Here is a 22,262-nt window from a genome sequence, read left to right on the forward strand (position 1 = left end):
ACTTGGTTTGCACATCTTTGGAATGTCATCAGAAGACTTGCTTTGCTGTGAAGAGAAACAGAATACCAAGTGAGGTAAGACATCCCCGAGTGGCGTGTGAACTATATAAAAGTTCATTTAAATGTCCATCACTGCTGATAGTTCTCTATTCGCAGGCCTACCACAACCTTATTTCCAACCAGTTTCTCTATATACCAGATTAGAATGTCCAAGAGTTTGACTGGTAATTGTCGTAAAATGCCTTGTCATCATCTTCAACCTGATGTTCTCCCAAAACAACCTCATCAAGTCCCTTCACTCTATGTCCCATGATGATTACCCAATCTTTCTGATTCCTTTAAAATGTGGCTTTGCTTCTTTCCATCTCCAAATACCCTTTACCCTTTACCTTTCACCTGGGTTTCTGCATTATCTTTTTTTTTTTTTTAAAGATTTATTTATTTATTCATACAGAGCTGGGGTACAGGCCAGAGATGCGGAGGGTGAGAGGATTCACCAGAGAGAGAGCGGGGAGCAGAACAGGCAGATCGACGAAGTACACTGCTGAGGGGAGCAGCGGGCGGGTCACGAGAGGTCTGCCATGCCATGTGGTCACCTCCGGGGCAGGCGGGGATCGAACTCATGCGGAAGTGGCTTTAGCTTCTTAGTGCAGTGCATTAACCTGCTGCACCACCAGGGAGAGCCCCCAGCATTATCTTTTATTAGCCTCTCCTTATTTACCCTGTCTCCTCTACTTGTGCACCAACTTTCAGACAGCGTAGTATTCTTTAAAAACATATTTGAATTAAACTAGTATGCATTCTAAGACTAAACATCTCTAGTACCTTCAGCTGTGTCTTATGCTACTGAATGTCAAGCTCTATGGTACTCTGACCCACTGAATTGAAAATTTTCTTCAAATGTAGCCTAACCACAGCAGAAAACACTGTTATTTGGGCAATCTAAATCTAGTGCTGCCAGATACATAACACAGGGAGTGTCAGGTCATATATGCTCCAGTTCTTTTATCCTGCTATGGAATTTCTTTGGGAAACACAAACAAATATACACCTTTATTTAGTGATTACAACTGGCTAGTTCTTACTCCAACATTTCAACCTGTTGAGGTAATTCTGGATCTTGATTTTATTTCGAAAATTTGTGCTATCTATGAATGAAATATCTTGTATATCTTTAGCCAATCTGCATGATATAGTATGTTAGAACAATATGTCATGAAACCACTTCTACTCTCTACCCCATTATGATAGCAGATGGGTAGTTTCCAATTGATTTCAATCCAAGTTCTTTCATATGCTTTCAGTGACTCTTTAAATACTTACAGATATTTTGAGAATTTACTAAGTAAGTTAAATAGATTACATTTACATTGTCCATGAATTTTTATTACTCTATAGAAAAGTGAATGAAATTAACTTAAGGTGAATCAGTGTTGCTTTTTTAATTGTATACTAACCCTTATATAAATATTCCTTTACCAGATACCTTTCTTAGGGCTTGGTATAAAGAATATTAACTTATAATTTTCCAAATATATTTTCTGTTTTGGTAAGGTGAGAATTGATAACTTTCTTTTAAGAGAAAAAAGTCTAAAATCCCAGGCTTATTGGGTCACTTACAGATTCATTGTATCATTAGTTTGGGGTCAGTGAAAGTTAGCCTTCCTTTTTCTCATTTCCAGCAAAATCTAACTTGTCAATAAGGTCCATTTGCAAGGATACCTTCTCTATGGAAGCTTTTTACATCCCTTTTCTTCCTACCAAGATTCTGCAGTGTGAGTTATTTATCACTCAACTCCATTAAGTATAGTCATGTTCAAAAGCATTAAAGTTGTTGCCTTTTGTTATTTCTAGTTTTCTGGAATCTCCAAGTCATGTGCCATGGTTTCTAATCTCTAAATCATCAGAAACTATCTACAAACTCATTAAGTTTGTAAACACACTTTATCTGAAGTCTAAAGATTAGACTTATTTAAAATAGCTAGATGACTCAAATCTCTACCTAACTTGGTCTTTAAATTTTCTGTGTCCCTGACTCCATAGTTCCTAACCACTACCTCCTACATCTTCAATTGTCTTTTCTGTTACCTAGAATATTCTCTTGCTGGCCAAGTATTGTCTCATATTTCTTATTGGAAAAATATGCTCATTTCCTCCTCCCAAAATATGCCAACTCAAAATTCATTTATCTTCATGAATTCCCTTGGACTATTCCCAACTGGCCTTGGACAGTGTGTTCAGAAAAGACATTTAACATTTGTGCATATCGTAGAAGATGGTTAATATCCAAATTCTGGAAAAATCTAAAGAATGGATTGCTCCAAATGGGTTTTAAAAATGTTCATCATTTAAAAAATTATGACATTGTGATGGACAATTTGCTACAGTGGGTAGAGAGGGGTGATCCATCGGGCTACCAATGGCTGTTTGGTAACGACTCCGTTTTGTGCAGAGTAGAGTGGTGTGGGTGATAACAAGTGACTCAAAAATGCCACTGTCAGACAAAGGTGGCTTCAAACTATCTCTATAGAAGGGGCTTGGGGCAACAATGTGGGTGTGGAGTGGTAGGTGAAGCTGCTTTTTCAGGGTACTTTACATGATGTGGAATTAAGGAAAAAACATCATATGCCATGTTGAGACTAATGTGCCTTTGCCCACAGCTCTCGAGCAATTCACTGGCACCAGGTGGGCTATCTTTCTCAGAAAATGTCTCATGCTACAAAAACTTTCAAGTTTTACTGAGCAAAATTTAGTTTCTATATAGTAGGAGCCACTTCTAGGTAGTAGGAAATATGCAAAGAATTAGCACAGCAGCTTAGCACAGCAGCAAGAGGCAGGCAACATGGATAAACATTTTCAAAAGCTGTATTATCACCTTCCCCTTTTGGTGCTGTAGATACAAAATAACCAATCCTTATGGTCTAAGATTTTTTTTTAAATACAAATTGTTACCAGCAGATAGACAAGGATTACTTATAAATTAAAATTTTTACTTTTTATTTCATAATGCTTGTGTGTCTATTTTCAAGACTGAAAAATTATACTGGCAAGAATTGATAAAATAGTTTTGTATTTACATAATATAGCATTATAACTTTTGCAACATTTTTTACTTTTAGTTAAGCTCGTATTTTCAAACACTTCAAAAGTAATTGTAGTTAATACAGTCATCAATGATTCAGTGACTTCTTCATAGTGCATGTAAGGTTTTGTAGAATTCCTCAAATGCTTATTTATTTCTTGCCATATCCATACAACATATGTTTAATTTCTAAGTGACAAAATTTCTTTTTTCTATCACTGCTGTTTTGGGGTGAAATATCTCAAGTAGAATTTCCACTAATTCCTAGAATAGATCAGGTGAAGAGATATTCTCTCAGATTGAACAGGAATATATATATCTTCTACATGCTTGAGACTCTAAAGTAACCAAGAATAGCAATCACAGACTGTTGAATTCAGCTTTCTAGTCTTCCTATTCTAACTAGATACCCTAATTGAGTTCCTCTGTTCATTTGCAGAGTGAAAATACTGAATATCATACATTTCTAAGTCTTTCAGATTAACATTTACCCTTAACTAAAGATTACCCTTTTCCCCCTTTGGCCAAAATATTCTTTATCTACTCCCTCCCATTGTAAATGGTTGCACACCTGCAATGTAAATTAACTCAACCTGGAAGAGTTGGGCCTCACCAAACCTACAGGGTCACGCAAGACCCTATAAACATAGGCTGTTGCAGAACATCTGTGAAAGACCCCCAGTTAGAAAACCCTCCATTGAAAGTAATGATCCTAAACTGCTCATATTCTTTCCTGACTTTTCTTTTTATAAGATGCTTCTTGACTTTTATAAAAGTAATAAAAACTATTTTCAAAACTATAACCAAAACTATAGTCCTATTTGTAGGATTTCTCTGTACAGCTTATTTCCAAGCAATTTTGTAAGAGAAAAACAGAATAGGCATGCCACTGTTTTTTAATATCATATGAATGTTGCAGCCAATATAATTCACCTTTCTGATAAGAGTAGCTCATTTTGCCTTCTCATGACAAAAAGATAGTAAGTCTGGAATCAATTTGATGGAGTTTTCATTTTCACATCCCCCAAGATCTATTAACTGACAATAATTTTCAGAAAGCAGAATGCCAGATTCAGTGATGGCTCTTCTTCTGTTGGATGCCTGGGCCCAGAAGATCACTCCCCTATGAGCCATTTCTCTAGTATTTGGCCAAGTCAGACACATGTATGTAAAAATATAAATATGCTAAATTGGAACATATGGCAAATTGAGAAGGAATTTTATCTATGTCATTAATCAGAACAATGTTCAATTATGTTTCATCAATGCCTTCAGTTATCACTTTGAACATAATATCATATGATTACCAAGGTAAAGGTTTGTTTCCTATACAATGGAGCATATATAACCACAATTATTATCCCTTTTTTCCTTTTTACTTCACAACAAGGAGAATTATAACTAAATTTTCAGCTTCTGTACTGATTTTTTTTTCAACCTGGCTTAACAATTTCCAAGCCAGATCACATACATAACTAGAACAACAATTGTATGTGGTTAAAAGTCTAATGATCTTAAACTGTCACTTAAACTGTCTTTATGGAAAAACTTTTATATGCATACCACATACCTTGAGATTATAGGTAAAATGAAAATACCCTTTACTATCCTGTCTGTAAACAACAAGGAACAGATAGTGATACACACCAAGATAATGTTACTCAGAAGTTTATTCTGTCAAATTGATTATGACAGTTCTTAATGCAGCATTTTAGTCCATTTATCAAAATTAGTAACATAAGTAGATTTGAACACAATGTTATTCACCATAGAGATACTAGAAGAACTGATTGCTAGAATCTGGTGTTTTATTTCACTTCATTATATAGTCTAATAATAGTCTTTTGTGGTTAGAACTGTCAAGACTCTGAAGGGCATACTCTTAAACACGATCTAATTGCTTGTTGAAGGTTGGTGACTGATAAAATACCTGTCTTGACCCTTGTAGTTTGAAACCAAATGTGGACTACAAAACTCAGTCTTGCAAAAAGAGAAACTATCTTATCAGTTTTCTTGCTAGAAGAGTAGCTTCTGTGCTAAAACTACAGCCAAAATCAACTTCCTTCTAGTTTCTCCCGTGTGCATTCCTGGTCTGTAAGACGGCAAAGGCAAACTGAGTTATGATCTCAGTTTCTTGCATAAATTGTTTTATTTAGGGGCTAGCTCTAAGCCTCTTTGCCCTCTGATATATTCCTCTTCTTTTTCTTATTTTGCTTAATATCAGAGACACTGAGTCCGAAAGACAGCATTTTCCCAAATCTCCTTTTAGTTGGTATCCAATTGGGAAGGTAGAGAAAGGGAGAAATACTCTGGCTTTTTATTTTTTCACACCCTCCAATGTCCTGTCAGTGCCTTCTACTAGCTGAGAACTGCCTAAGGATTAGAGTGACCTCCTTGTTGGTAATCTCTGGGTTGCATTGCATCCTACTTGACATCTCATATTACTGCTTAACTCATGAAACACAATTACTTTTATTGATTTTCCTCTGAGTTAAATACAGAGTGGTTCATTTCCTGGTTGGATCCTGATTGATACATTCAAACACATTATAATTTAATATAATGTTCTCAGATATTATACAATGTTGATAGGAATATAAAGTTTCTGAATATATTTAAAATTTACAAGCAAGACACTACCCATGTTTTCACACAAGAGCCATTAAACAAGTGTGTGTGTGTGTGTGTGTGTATTTCAATTCAATGACTCTTAAGTTGCTCTGTGAATATTGAAACCATATAACCCCAAATGCCAAAATGTTTCTCCTGTTTATACTTGTCTGTTCTAAGAATCATTACTAAATGTTGTACTTAATAATAATTAACTCATTACAGTTACCATCTTTTTTCTTTTAAATCGTTTACCTTAAAATTATTTACTCTGACAATTTTTTGTATGGATTTATATGGTTTACTATATTAAATTGCTTCAAAGTCTTTTGAAACAGATAATATAAAATACCAATATAAATGCTGTTTTCCTTCTAAAAAGTCGTGACACTTGAATTTATGAAGGTATACTGAGTATTATTTTGAGAGATAACATGACTCATTATATTCATCAAGATAAATCAAATCATATTGTTCTAGCAAATTAACAAGAAGGCTTACAATCACAGATTTCTTTCTCATTGACACGATCTTCCAATCTAGTTTAATGATGACCCTACTCCAAATATTTGACAGCTTGGGTAGCAAGGTTGATGGAGATGCCACCACCATGTGAGGCAATGGTCTTAACAGAAAATATCAGGGTTTGTCATAAGAGCAAAGAAGATTAAGTAGAACCTCATAGTAGTTCATAAAGTTTTCAACCCAAAAGTGACATGACACTTTTACTCATATTTCATTGTCTAGAACAAGTCACATGAACTCTCTTAACTTCAAGGAAGAATTTGCCAGCAGAAATTAATAAGATGCTTTGTAGAACACAGGTAATCTTTACTATAATCAATAATTTTAAAATTCAAACAAAACAAAAGCAGGATGAAAGTGAAAAATCTCCCCAGTTAACATTTGATATTGTTTAAATATTTCTTTACACATATATATAAATAGAAGAACAGTTAGAAGTATACATTTACCAAAGCTAAAGCATATTTTAAACTATTGTTAAATGAAAATTATTAAATGAAATATTATTTGATGTAATAGTAGAAACAAACAAACAAAAAACCCTGAAGCAATGGATAAGTTTTTCATTATCAAACAAATAAATATCTTTCTTATGGTAAGAAGTGTATATATTTTTAAATTATCTCTTTAGAATTAAGAAAAACTCATGAATTCCACTGCTAACATCATCCACAAGGATGTCCACTCTCACCACTTATATTCAACATTTTATTTCCAACAGGAAAATACTATTTATAACCATCAAAAAGAATAAAATACGTAGGAATACTTAGGAATGAAAGGCTTATACACTGAAAATTAGAAGATATTGCTTAAAGAAAGTAAAGATGACAAATAAATGGAAAGATAGCCCATGTTCATGGAGTGCAATACTATTGTTACAATGTCCATAGTACCTAAAGCGATCTATGGATGCATTACAATTCTTATAAAAAGCCAATCTTGAGAAAGAACTAAGCCAGAGACATTACACTCCCTGATTTCAAGCTATGTCACAAAGCTGTAGTAAGCAACAAAATAAAAGCGCATAAAAGCCAACACACAAATCAAGGGAATCGAATGGGATGATCATAAGTAAGCCTATGTATATATTGTCAATTTTATGACAAGGGTATTATATATATATTTCTGTTATTCTTGCTATATATACACATATGTACACACTCATATATGCACATATTATATATTACATTGTGTGTGGAATATATACGAACACTGGAATGTTGTTAAGTAATAAAAAGAAACCTTGATATTTGTGACACTGTGAATGAATTTTGAAGTCATTTGCTATGTGAAATAAATAGGACAGAGGAAGACAAATGCAATATAATTTCAACCATATGGAACCTAAAACAAACAAAAAGGTTGAGCTCACAGATACAGAGAATAGATTGGTGATTACCAGAACGGAATAGGATGAAGGTGGAGAGGACAGATATTGAAATATGTTAAAAGGTACAGACTTTCAGTCATAAAGGAAATAAGCCATGGGGGTGTAATGTATATCATGGTGACTTTAGTTAATAAAACTCTACTGTAAAGACTCATGGAAAAATTAAGGGCCTTCGGTCTTTATATATATATTTTTTAACTATATGATTGACCTTTATTGCTATGAAACATAAGGAAATTAGCTCCTTTTTATCACTAATCCCTCTTCTTAACTCCAAATTTGTTAATGCTATTGTTCCTTCTATATTTTTTCAAAGCTGATAATATTTACTTTACAAAATTGTTTAGTTTTATGTGTATATTTAAATAATTCAATTTTTTTCATTTTGGAATGTGTCCTAGTGCTCTAATTCTTTATCTGGCTTATCTCTAAGCTGATCAGACTTTTGTAAATTTTTAAAAAGAAGTCTTGGCTTAACTTTTCCCAGGAATTCACACATTTTGAAAAAAAAAAAAGCTTCCTCCCTTCCTCCCTCTTTTTTTTTTAAGAACAACTAGATGGGCAGTCTGGGTGTAAAATACTTGGGACACAATATTCTTGATTCAAAACTTATTTTGATTCAGAACTTATTCCATTGTTTTCTGATACTGTTTCTTGCCTAGAAAAGCATGAGAACAATTCATTTTATTTACACTAAAGTTTGGCTTGCATTTTCTGTCTGGATGCTCATAAGGCTTTTTAACTTTGGAAATTAGTAATTTCAATAGATTTTATCTTGGAATTGAGTTCTTTCTAATTCTTTCTTGGACACAATGTGTTCTTTTTCAAGTCACTCCAAATTTAAGGAAATTTTCATCCACGTTCTTCCTGTTACCTTTATTCTTTTCCTTTGTTCTATAATTTTATTAATCACCTTTATCTTTTACCTTAGATACCTTACTTTCTCTCGTTATTTTTTCTTAGTGATTTTTCATCTACATTTCTCCTTCTTGTTTTCATTTCCTTTTTCTCTTATTCTTCCTTTTTTTTATTGTTTCCAATGGCACTTGTATCGCTTTAAATGGCTTTCTTTTTAAGTTTTTTTTTCTGAGTTTCTCATTTACTTTCCATCTTCTTGCCTTGTACTCTTTTCTCTGAACCCTTCTAAACTTTTGAGTAATTTTCTAAAACAAGGATATTTAAGATTATTATCACTTCCTCTGTCTTTGATGGAACTGAACTTCAAATATAAGCTCTTTCCCTACTATATATGCACAGGTTTTTGATTGTTTTCCTTTGATTTTATCTTCGAACACATCCAACTTTTCCCTAAAGACCAGTTATGGGATAGGTGAAAGAATGTTCAAGATAAGTTGTGTCCTGAATATTTTTACTATACATCTGCTTTGTCCTTAGCCTTAAAAGTGTATTTTCCTCAGTTTTTTTTTTTTTTTCATTAAGGGGTCTGAGTTGATAAAACCCCTTAAGATACAAACTCCCTGAACCCTTCTCAAAAAGGCCACCTCTCTTGGCAATGAGCCTAAACCACAAACCACAAAAATGGTCTGTCTTTAAATTTCTTCTTTGGATCCACCTTCTAGAGTGCAGCATGGATATGGATATAATACCCCCTCCCATTCTTGCATATGTTCTTAGATATCATCACTTTAACCAAAAGATCATTGGATTTGCATTTGAGAATTGTGACCCTTTTTTAAGGAGAAACCGTATCCTGCCTGAGGTTGAAGGATATATGTGTTGGCTCTCAGCACCCTCCCTCACCATAATTCAAATTTCATAGTATTTGGCAGATTTTCTCATGGTTTGAGGTTATGGCTATTTCCTTATTTCACTCAAGATGGCTTTCCCCCCCTCTATTTTTCATTTTTTGTTGCTGTTGCTGGTGAATTTCAATAACGGAGTAGAGTAAAAATTACTTTCTCCTGCTATGTTTAATCAGAAAAGAGAATTTTAAAGATCAGAAGAAACACTGGGGCCAAATTTTTATGGCCCAAGACTGTGTTCCTCTAATCATGCATATGGAGTATGTTCATTTTAACATTCTAATAATGGCTTTACCATACCACTTCATTTATTTAACAAATGTTTTAGATCTCAATACTCATGGTTCATGCAATACCACTAATCAGGTTAGATGAGAGCAAAATGCAAACTATGTTATAATACAGAAAAACTACTTTAAAGAACATTGTATACTTCTCATATATAAAGTCTGAGAAAGGAATGCCTGGCATATATCAAGGCTCAAAATTGAAATTTTCTTCCTTTTATATCTAGTAGGTATATTCAATAGATAATGAAGAGGTTAGAGTTGACAACACATCTTTTGCTGAGGCTTCTAGTTGTCTTCTGGGACTTAATAATAATAAGAGAATACTATTCTTATATAAATAAGCCAAAATTTACTCTGCTGTGTACTTTGTTCTTTCCATGATCATATTTTGAAATAAATTCACTAATTATATACATCCACTGTATCTTTCAAATAAAAATCTGCGAAAATGTGTTAGTCAGTGTTCCTCTAATGGTTAGGTAGAATATGACTTTAAATTATTAATTGCAATTCCAAACCCTCTAGTTTTCCACACATAGAACACAGGAAATGGGAGCTTAGCACATGTTGTTAAGAAACACAATCACAGAGCAGAGTTCCTGTTCTCTTTCTGTGAGATCCTCATGTCATTAGACAACATGTCCAATGACAGCTGTCCCATAATTGGCTTACTCTACTAACTCCACTCACACCACGTCTTCCAACTGTCTGCACTTCCACAAGTCATACACTCACTCCAAAAGCTTGATAATGTGCAAAATCTTAGAGCTTACAAAACATGTCACCACAACTCAGATAAATCTAGTGTCTTTTATGTCAAGTAAGGAAATAAGTAAAAAGACAGCTTAGAGCTCCTGGGAAAATATTTTATAAATCTCATAAACCCTGACTGAAGTCTGATTATTTGAAAAGTAACCTCATCCAAAAGATCTGGTGTATCACAATTTTTTTTAACCCAAATTTATCTGTGATATGTCCTTTGCACACCAATAGACACAGGGGACAGTGATTCTGGGACTGAGATTGCAGGTTGTATCCTTTTAGCCCACCAAGTATTCTACAAATCAATTCAACAACACAACAGTAATTGAAAGAATGACGCTCAACAAGTCAATAGTTGTAGCTTTAGGCAGATGCCAGCTAAGCTCTGCAGTCTTCACAAGTATCATTTAAATCTCTCTAGGTTGCTGGAAGATAAGCCAGATCATGACCATTGTTCAGGTTAGAAAGTATGGTCCAGTCTGGTTAAGCAACTTGCACAAGCACCTACACCTAGCTTGGGTAGCCAACAATAGAACAGGAGGTCATTCCTAACACACATGCTCTTCATGACTCCCTGGTGGGGAAGTGCAGCAATGGTGAGGACACCACAGTGTGAGCATCAGCAGAACTGGAGGACTCACCCGACAGTTCATTTGAGAAGGGAAGTCAGGTGGGAAGAAGTAAGCTACGGACAATGGGAACTGCACTTTCCCAAATTTGGCTTTGCAACCTTTCCTCACCAGAGAGGCTTTGAGTGGGGTTAGTAGACTATGCTAGTTACCAGGGAAGCTGTCACTGGATGAGGATGGCTCAGGAAGAGATGCACAGCTTTGCTGTGTGATTGTGTTTATCTACAACAGCAACAAGCAGCTGTGTGGAAAATGTTCTCTAATAGTTTAACGCTCACATCAGTGCTCCTGAACTCATTAAGGTCACGAAGTAAAACAGGCACCAACTATTTAAGAAATGAAATCCAATTTACTTGGACCCTGTATTCATTTTCTAGGGTTGCTGTAGCAAAGTACTACAAAGTGGGTGGCTTAAACCACAGAAATTCATTGTGTCCAGTTCTGAAAGCTAGAAATGCAAAATGTAGGTGTTGGCTGAGTTGGTTCTTCCTCCTTCTGAGGGCTGTGAAGGAAGGATCAATTCCAGGTCTTTCTGCTTAGCTTACAAATGTCTGTTTTCAAGTTCATGTGGCACTCTGTACCTGTGTCTGTCGTCAGTTTTCTCCAATTGTATTGAATGCCAGCTCACCTAAATAACCTCTCTTAAAATTGTTTAACTCTGTAAGATTCTGTCTTCCAATAAAATCACATTCTGATGGGCCCTCCCTGGTGGTGCAGCGGGTTAAAGCCAGCACTAAGAAGCTAAAGCCACTTCCGCATGAGTTCGATTCCTGCTTGCCCGGGAGGTGACCACATGGTGTGGCAGACCTCACCTGACTCGCCCGCTGCTCCCCTCAGCAGTGTACTTCGTTGATCTGCCTGTTCTGCTCCCCATTCTGTCTCTGGATGAAGCCTCTCACCGCCCTTGATAGCTTTTTTCAAGATTCAGATAAAGTACCCTTTGCTAAGATCCACCCCAATGTGGTGATGACCATCCTTTTTTATGGCCCAGGTCAAAGGGGAACAATGGGGTGGATACCACTGGGCATCAAATTTCATTTCAAAAGAGGACACTTTCTGATAATTGTAATTATTCATCAGTGAACTACTGATTTTCTAAGTGAGACATCCAAAGTCATTCTCATACAATAAAATAAGTATATATTTATATAAACACTAAAAGAAAAATTATAAGACGAGGGAAATACTTGCAAAATACATAACAAAGACCAAAAGCTGTTATCTTTAGTATTCACTCATTCAATAATTTCTGTCAGGCCCCAACTACACATTATGAGGCTCTGCGTGGCTGTTGTAACGTGTTGTAAGGTGAACAAGACTGAGTCCCCACATTCATGACATTAACAAATCAAGCACACCTTCCCTCACTATGTAATAGTGTGGCCTCCAGGGAAAAGAGGAGGTTCCAGGTTCTCTGCCCCACTCTAAGGCAAGGTGGAGCTAAGCAGAGGAAGAGGAGTCTGTAAGGGAAGAGAAAAAGGAGGAGAAAACCTGGTGGAGGTTCATGGAACAGAGAGACAAGGAGGAGAAAACCTGGTGGAGGTTTATGGAACAGAGAGACAAGTAAAGAAGTTGTACTTGTGTCTGTCTTGGATCTGCACCAGGGACTTGGGGGACATGGAAGGAGACACTTGAAAACGATGTGGGTAAGAGACCCATGGGGAGATTAACAATGGCAGCCTTTATCTTGATTTTGATTTTGTTCTTTCTTTCCAGATTTTTCTGGCAATTTCTGTCCCCTTTCCTATGGGTCCCTATCAGAATGTAGCAAGCTTTGTCCCTCAGCAGCCCTGCTTGAGTGAACCCTGTTTGGCTAGTCATTTACTCATGAGGGGATGGGTAATTGTGAGAACTTGATTTGAAAACTATGTTATCCTTTCTCTTCTTTTCTCTTTATTGCACACGAATTGTATTAAATTTCCTTTTGATTAAAGGTCTTATGCATTAGGGTATGTCTTGCTTTAATGTGGCAGATGGTAGAACCAATTTAGAGCAGGCAGGTTTGGGGGCCCTCAGGTGCCTCTCGCCCTGCTTGGTTATACTACAGGAGAAAAAGAGAAGACATAATGCAAATAGTAAATAAAGAAATGCAAATGGTAAATAATTTGGTAGTTAGAAATGCAAATTAACAGAGATTATTTTTGACTACCAGATTGCCAGAATTTTCAAATTTGGTGATGTTGGCAAGTGTGCAGGAATAGATCTGTTCATAAACTTCTCTGGGAACGGGTTTCAACTAGCACCCTACTAGTGAAACCCAAAGAGCACTACAGGTAGGCTAAGCTCATGTATAATGCTAAAATCAAATGTACATTCCTCAGCTCATTTGCAGAGATTCGGAATCAATTAATCTGTCTTTTTAGATGTTTACTGAATATTCTAATTCGAGTTATTCTTGGGTCACACTGGGGCAGTACTGAACAAAACATTCCAAATGGTGGGACTGATGTTGTGCCTGATAGTCAATGCAGAATGTCTGGTTTCACGAGATTTGATTAACTGATAGAAGTATGTTAAGAATAAGACAAAAAAAAAAAAAGGTATCAAGTCACACTTGCTACTGGTGAGCTTTGACACCAGGTCACACACAGTTCAGCTGTTACATTATTTATTCTCTTTGGCACAGAAACTCAACTTAAAAAAAAAAATTACCCTAAGGATATAGTCAGGTTTTATTCAAAAACATAGGTAGGATTACAGAAAGTATTTAAGAGTTCTGAATAAATAAAAAGAGGTTGAAGCTATTCTTAATAACTTTTCCTTAAAATGCTGGGTTTGGGAGAGAATATGAAAGGAAAGCATTCCACTTGGTGTCCCACATATTCAGACTTTGTTTTGCAAATGTTTTCTGGTTACCATGGCAACTTCTGGATTTCTTTGTGTAAAAGGGAAACTACGAATATCCTTTTTTTTTTTTTTTTTAATGATTAGTGTGTTCTTTTTATCCTGGTAAGCTCATTCTGTGCTGACAAATTACATTCTGACAGCTAGGTTGTAATCTAAAACACGCTTTTTCAGAGACTGAATAAAATATAACTTCCATGGATTGACAGTTATTCTTCATTTACATTTTAATGTATTTGCTTTCAAGGAATTTAAGAGATAAACTAAAGTGCTAAAACACTTGCAATACTTTTTAAATAATTCAGAAATATCCTCACTTGAAAAATTTGACATATGTCAATTTGATTATTATACTTGTGAAATGTGGTATAAGGAAAGAATGTAAGCTTCTGAAGCAGTCAGACTTAAAGCTGAACCCTGATTCTTCCTCTTACAAAGTAGTTGTGTGATTTGGGCAATCAGTTTAACACGTTAAGGTGGAATTTTTGTCTATAAAGTAAGATTGAGGAAAAAAATAAAGTGTCTACAATACTGAGTATATTGAACAGGTTTTGTTTATAAAAGTCAGCTTATCTTACCAAAGGAAAAAATAAAAGCAAACTCATATCCAGAATCTATTAGATTTAGTTTATAATAAATCAGGTTTCATTTAAGAAAAAATAATAAATTTCAAAATAATGTACAACCAGCATTATCAGAATTGGACATCTTCAGGTGCCAACTATTTATGATACTATCATCATAATGTCTTCAGTAAGTAAGAAGAATTTTGTAAAATGGTAAAATATGACACGTAAAGCTTGCACAGATTAACTTTTTTAGGTTCTTAGACTTTATAAAACAATAGTCTGAAAATATACATGGAGCTAAAGTTAATGCGTAACTTTGAAATACCAAATGGCAAAGCTTTTAAGCAAATAGAGGCCATGGTGAACCAAGGCCAGGAGTGTTCCCTAACCCAGTCAAGATGAATGAATGTAATTCTAGGGACAAGACCTAAATTTCCCTCATGTGAGAGTCATTTCTGAAGGAAGTTTAACCTAAGGCAGGGACAGATTTCCCCACTTTTTTTCTGGTGGCTTTTATGTATTTGTTGATAACTTTCCTGTTTTTCATGTCTGGTGGTGTGTAAGCCCCGTCTATAACCTGTATCTCTTAGCACTGCTTGTTCGACTATGGATGGAGAAACAGGACTTTTAGTGGGGTATAGGAAAACTTTCTTTATGCTCCTGACTTCTGTTTATAATTAATTTTCTTATTTTTGTACATCTCTGTTCATTTAAAGACAACATTTGATTTCTCCCCTCCAGTGTGGCTCTGTAGTTCTCCTGTCACATGGCACCTGTGATCCATCACCACAGCCCCTTATGCTCTCCCCACCCAGTTTTGATCCTTCTCCCTCTCTCTCCCCTGCCATATGCTTCAGATTCCTTACTTCACTAAGCATAATTCCTTCTAGTTCTATCCAAGTTGTCCAAATGGCAAGAAGCCATCTCCTTTTTAGGTGACTAGTATTCTATTGTGTATATATAGCACATTTTTTTTATTTATTCATCTGTTGTTGGGCACTTAGGTGTTTTCCATAACTTGAGTGTTGTAAATAGAGCTGCAATGAACATAGCAGTATATATAGCTCTTTTGAATTAACATTTTTTGCATTCTTTGGATAAATACCAAGGAAAGGAATACTGAACTATGTGGTAGATCTATTTTTAATGTTTTGAGGAACCTCCATGTTGTTTTCCATAGTTGGCCATAACAGTTTACATTCCCACCAATATTGTACCAGGACTCCTTTTTCACTACACCTGATAGTTTTTTTTACCAAAGTTGGTGCCTTTAAAAATTTTTTTGCTTTTTTTTTAACTATACCTATAATTTATTTATTTTATTACTTTTAAAAGGAGTTTCATTCTTTTATATCTTCATTAATATTTTGATGGTATAGGATTTTTTCCCTCTCGGGTATGGTCTCCACAGCGCTCCCATCACCAAAGCACCCATAGTCCTCCACTACAGACCACTGTTCTCTCTTCCCTACTAACCTCCCCTTCCTATCTATGGTCAGCTTTCAAAAGGTTGGTTTTAAAGTTTGCCTTTGGCCCTTTATTTGGTTTCTTTATATTCTATAAATAAGTGACACCATTTGGTATTTATCTTTCTCCTTCTGGCTTGATACCCAAAGAGTGGTACTGCTGGGTTGTATGGCAGATCCATTTTTAGTCTTTTGTGGAACCTCTACAAACCTTTCCGTAATGGCTGGATGAGCTTACAGTCCTACCACAGTTAGGGCTCAGATATTTTTGTGCCCTTTTCCCCACACAGTTGTCCAATATCCCTTGCTTCTAGTCTTTTTGATATGATCATTCTCACCGGTGTGAGGTAGTAGCTCAAAGTGGTTTTGATTGGCATTTACCTGATGGTGAGTGATGTCAAACATTTCTTTTTCATGTTTGGCCATGTGCATAATCTTTTTGATTAAGTATCTATTTAGCTCTTCTGCTTATTTTTTGATACTTTTGTTGAATTACATGACTTCCTTTTAGAACTTAGGTATCATTTCCTTGTCATATGTATAATGTGCAAATATTATCTCCCATTCAGTACGCTGTCTTTTCATTTTAATGGTAGTTTCTTTCACCGTACAGAAGTTTTTTGGTTTCAGGTGGTACCACTGGTTGATTTTTTGCTTGTTTCCCTTGCCAGTGAGGATGAGTCATTAAAGATATCTCTGAAGTCAATATCATGGAGTGTTTTGCCTATGTTTTCTTCTAGTTATTTTATTATTTCAGGTCTTACATCCACCTATTTAATGCATTTTGTGTTCATTTTTTTTATGGTGTGACACAGTAGTCTAGTTTCAATCTTTTGCATGTGGCTGTTCTGTTTTCCCAACACATTTGTTGAAGAGACCTTCATCTTTCTACTGTATACTCTTGGCTACTTCATCTTCATCATGAGTCTCTGTCCATATAAGCACAGGTCATCAATTCAATCTGTGGATCTTTGTGTCTATTTTAATTGTACTGCTTTGATTACTATAGCCTTATAGTTGAGCGAGAAGTCTATGAGGATGATCTCTCCATTCATTTCCTTATTTGTCAAGATTGCTTTGGCTATTCATGGTGTTTTGAGGTTCCATATGAATTTCAGTGATTTTTTTTATTTGAAGAATTCCACTGAAATGTTGATAGGGATTGCACTGAATGTGCCTGTGTGTGTGTGAGTATGTGTCTCAGTTTGAGTAAAGTGGTCAATGTTAGCTCTTCCAATCCATGAGGAAGGAATACCTCTCCCTTTTTTTATTTCTTCTCTTTTAACAGTGTCTTATGGTTTTCACTGAATAGGTATTTTACTTCTTTTGTTAGATTCATTCCGAGATCTTTTTTTTTTTTAAAGATTTATTTATTTATGCATTCAGAACTGGGGTACAGACCAGGGGTGCAGGTGTGATGAGAGGATTCACCAGAGACAGCGGGGAGCAGAACAGGCCGACCCACAAAGTACACTTTTGAGGAGAGCAGGTGGGTCAGGAGAGGTCTGCTGAACCATGTGGATACCTCCGGGGTGGGATCGGACTCATGCTGAAGTGGCTTTAGTTTCTTAGTGCTGTGCTTTAGTACTTTAGCTTTTTAGTGTTGTGTTGTGCTCCCTGCTATGCCACCAGGGAGGGCCCATTCCTAGATCTTTTAATATTGTTAAATGCTACTGTAAATAGGCTTGTTTTCTTGATTTCTTTGTAATCTAACTCAATATTAGTATATGGAATATAGGAACAGATTTGTATTTTGATTTGAAGATTGCCATTTATTGTTTCTAAAAGTTTTTTAGTGGACTATTAGAGTTTTCTATGTATATTATCATATCATCTCAAATAGTGATAGTTTTATGGCTTCTTTTCCAATTTGGAACCAATTTTAAAGTCTACTCTTGCCAAATTGCTCAAGCTAGCACTTTCAATACTATGTTGAATAGTTATGGTGACAGTGGACAACTTTGTTGTTGTTCATTTATTTATATTATATGTAAGATGTACATCCAGAAGGTAGACATTGGGCAGGGAAAAAAAGGTCAAATGAAGCCCACCCTGGTGGCCCAACAGATTAGGATGCAGCACTGCAGGCTAACCACAGCTGCTTCAGTGCAAATTCAATGTTCAATCCTGGCCCCGGAAGTGACCCACATGTTACAGCAAACCTCTTCTGACCCGCCCACTACTTCCCTCAGCAGTGTACTTCATCACTCTGCCTGTTCTGCTCCCCGCTCTGTCTCTGGAAGTGTGGTTACAAAAGAAAATTACCAGTAATAACAGTAGGGTGTTCATTTGAAGGACTGTCCATATAGCACTGCCATCATTGCAGCATCAGTAACTCCATCTCTAATCAGGTACTGTTTGAAGTTAGGGACCCTGGCCCAATATGGGTTAATTCTGGCCCCTGGCTAGTTTCCAGAGTAAAATATAGGTGCCCCGTTAAGTTTGAGTGTCAAATTAACATCAATAGTGGTTATTATAAGTTTGTTCCAAATATTCCATTAAAGAATACTTATACTACACATGATGATGGTATCCCCAGGTCAGGTAATAATAGGCACAACTGTATAGTGCACTTCCTGTGTTCTATGCATTTTTCTAAATGTTTTATAAACATTAATTCACTAAACACATGGAAATATATGCAAGTAAATGACAATATATGGATGATTTGAGGTTAGGAAGAATTAAGTCTATGTTTTTCAATTTTGAAATTATGCAAAATTTCTATAACTAAGATGTTTAATGAGTTACACTGGTTAGTTGAAAACCAATTTGTATAACACTGAATCTTGCCATTTGTGGCAATACAGATGGAACTAGAGGGGATTATGCTAAGCGAAATAAGTCATAAAGAGAAAGACAAATACCAAATGATTTTATTCACATGTGGCATATAGAAAAACAAAACCAAGGAACAGACAAAAGCAATCTAAAACCAACCCTAAAATTCTGACTGTAGAATTGAGAATACCAGAAAGTGAGCATGAAGGATGGAATATGAAGGGCAGAAGGGGTTAAATGGCCTAGGGTGAAGGATTATGGGTGTGTGGGTGTTAGGTATGGTGTGGTACATATATCTGAGGGACTGAGAACCTAGACCTCTAAATCATGCACAATGATGAACAAAAATAATACAATAAAGATTAAAATATAAACGGAAAACTGTCTAAGAATTAGGAGTTTAGATTTCAGTTTCTACACACTAACTAGTCGGGTAACTTTGGGAAAGTCTCTTCACTTTTCAGATTAGGTATCATTATTTCTGCTCTGAGATTTGGACAAGATTGCTTTTAAGGTCATTGCTGTCCCTAAAATTCTATTACCTTATAACATGGAAAAAAGCTTGTGGAGAAGAGTTTATTACCTCTGCAATCATTCTGTTAGTGTCTCCTAAGAAAAGCAGGTTCAAAGCTTCTTCCTCTGTGGTTGCCTGGTGAAGGGACAAGTTTTTCAGGTGAATGTTTTGATCAGGGTCTTCCAATATTGTCACTTTCCTAAGAAAATGGAAAGAAATAAAAATAAGGTAGATGCTTTTAAATGAAAGAACTGAAGTAATTCTTACAGGTTCATTTTTAAAAAGCTAAACACCACCACAGTATTGTGAGAGCTACAGGGACACACATGAGGGAATAAATCAAATCCTGTCCCAATTAACAATGATGCAAGAAAATAAATTAAAAAATAAAATAAAATTATACTAGAGACAAAGCAAATTTTCAAACGAAAAAAAAAAATCTACACAATATCACATCTTGAACTCATACAATCAAATAATAAATATCAGATACCAGTACTGGATTGCATCAAACACTGACACCCCATGACAATACTTTCAAACAGCATTGAGGCTAAAAGTATATTACAAGGTCTTTATTTAAAATTATCTTTCTTTAAAATCATCACATTACTAAATAATCTTAAAATGTGTTTTCTCACTGATCAAAATGCTAATAGCTAACCTACTTATATGTCAATGAATTAAGTTGTTTTCTCTGTAATAACTCCAGTTCTTATATGGATAATGCGCAAATCTTAGACATTTTCCCTTTTGTTCAATTTCATATCATTTTCAATTTATGATATGTCAAGTTGGCTGTCTCCTCATATTAAATTGATGAAAACTAAGGCATCTGTCATCTCATGGGAACATCCCCTTGTCTAGTTTTCTCACCAATGTGAGTAAAACCTTTTCAAGAAGTTTTATAATAATATTTTAGTCTTTTATCATTTTTATGCCTTGCAGTCTGTCCTGCTGCTTTTACTTTAGTGTATGGTTTCCTTCTAACTATCCTCAAGGTCAGAGCCTTAAGTCTGGAATTACATAACTTTTTGACAACTGGCATTGTGGTGCCAACATGATTTCCTCCCAGGTGACTCCTAACCCTGTTTCCAGTGCTATATGTTAATAGTCACCTTGATGTCCCTTAGAACTTTCTGCAACCAAATACAGTTTGGCCAAATGCCTCATACTCTGCCTCAAAGGTCTACAGATTTAAGCAGCACAGCTACTACAGAGTTTCTATCTGCTCTTAAGCTTTGCCTTCCTGGCCTTCTGGAGAACTGTGTCAAGAAATCTTATCATTCACAGATATGGTCAATGAATATTTCCTGGTATCTGCACTTACTTAAAATATTTGGGATTGATGACAGTACATAAAGGTTGGCATGATTTAGTGTCACTTCGCCTTTGTAACTAATAAGTGGACATGTGTCACCTGCCTATTTATAAAAATATGTTAGAAGACCTTCAAAATAAAGACTTGGCAAATACAATCTTTATTTTCTCCAACTTTCCTTTTGGTAAGGAGGTTATCTGGACTTTCATATGTAATTTGTGGGCACTTAAAATACTAATTACAGGGGAAAATATGCTCTCCCGGAACATCTGTGACCAATATGTCACTAATCATGTGTCCCTGAGCCAAGTTTTGGACTCCTTTTTGTCTCCTTTAACAATACCAACTAAGATGGAAAAAGATTTCTTCCCTTAATGAAAACAAGTGCATTTTATTTATTTTTCAACAAGATTCATAAGTGAGCTTATTAAAAATGCTTCTGAGTTCAAAAATGCCTGGAAAACATGAAGGCATTCTAACTGAAATGGATGAGTTGTGCTCTATTTTTAGGAAGTCAATTTATCCCTTAAATTTTATTTTCACCAAGATCGTTCTGCAATGTTTGAGAAAGTTTGCCTAAATTAAATCTCTAAGAATAGAAAAATCAGGATTCATTCTAAATCCATAGATATTGTGGTTTAATGGTGAGTTAAGTAATATTGGGAAGAAGACAAAGACATGAAATAATGATGAGATGCTACATTAAAAGTGAGAAGAGAGTTCTGTCATTTCAATAGAAAGATAAAACAAATTCTCTAAGACAAATCATTTATTATATGGGTGAAAGACCAAGTCAGGGACAATACCATCCTGTGCAAGTTCAAAAAAGAGGGGTGAGTCAGCAGGAATGACTGTTACTGGACCACAAAAATCTGTCAGCCCCTGGATTGGTTCTCACACGAGCTGCATGAAACCTAACCAAGACACCAGTGCCAAGTTCCCCCGTAGGAGACCCGATTTAGTTCTAGGCATGTTCTAGGCATTAGAATTTATAAAAGACCCAGGTGTCTAGTGTGCAAAATTGAAAATTATTGACTTCATCTTGAATCACCCTACAATGCAAACACAGGAAGGAGTTTCTGGTTTTTCATCTTGACTACCCTACTCAGCTCTGTCTCAATGTTGTCACTGAAGTGCCTTCCAAACCACATCTACTAATAGGCAGGTCACTTTGAGTTCTTAAAAGCCTACTCTTTCATGGGATTTTTTTTTCTACCTGAAACCATGCAGCCAATAGGTAAATGAAGCCACAATAACTAGCCACAGTAACTAAAGCTTAACTGTAATTATGGATCTACTAAAGCAAGGGGTTTATATCTTTGTTCAACTTAAAAAAATCCGAGTGACAGTAAGACACACCATACATATACTAATAGATATATACATAGATTATCACCATTACTCTGTTGAAATAAAAAAAAATGCAAGTAAGCAAGTAGGGAATTCTAAGAGAGTTTACTTATTAGACACCCAAATGTGTCACTGATTTAGGATCATATTTATATAGTTTAGTCAGAATCATGAGATACAAAGTGGTTGTGAAATGCCATCAGTGGCCTTTGGCTAAACTACTTCCTCTTACTTATTCAGAGTCTTTGATCTCCAATAGGGCTACTTCAGAACTATTATACTTCTATATTTATTTCCAGGTACTTGTATAGCTTTGTCATTTTTATCAACATACAATATGCATATGCTCCCAGGGTTTCTATGT

The 22,262-nt window shown here is 35.5% G+C and overlaps 1 protein-coding gene across 1 annotated transcript in view; it reads right to left on the reverse strand.

Annotated features, from left to right (window-relative positions):
- Positions 1–22,262, reverse strand: part of KIF6 (kinesin family member 6) — a 378,140-nt gene that overhangs the window by 257,982 nt on the left and 97,896 nt on the right. The window contains exon 6 of the mRNA XM_012720329.1: positions 19,297–19,426. Within this exon, the coding sequence (XP_012575783.1) occupies positions 19,297–19,426 (130 nt within the window). The remainder of the gene's footprint in view (positions 1–19,296; positions 19,427–22,262) is intronic.

Source organism: Condylura cristata, unplaced genomic scaffold (assembly GCF_000260355.1).
Source record: "Condylura cristata isolate star-nosed mole 26May11 unplaced genomic scaffold, ConCri1.0 scaffold00001, whole genome shotgun sequence".
Lineage (NCBI taxonomy): Eukaryota > Metazoa > Chordata > Mammalia > Eulipotyphla > Talpidae > Condylura > Condylura cristata.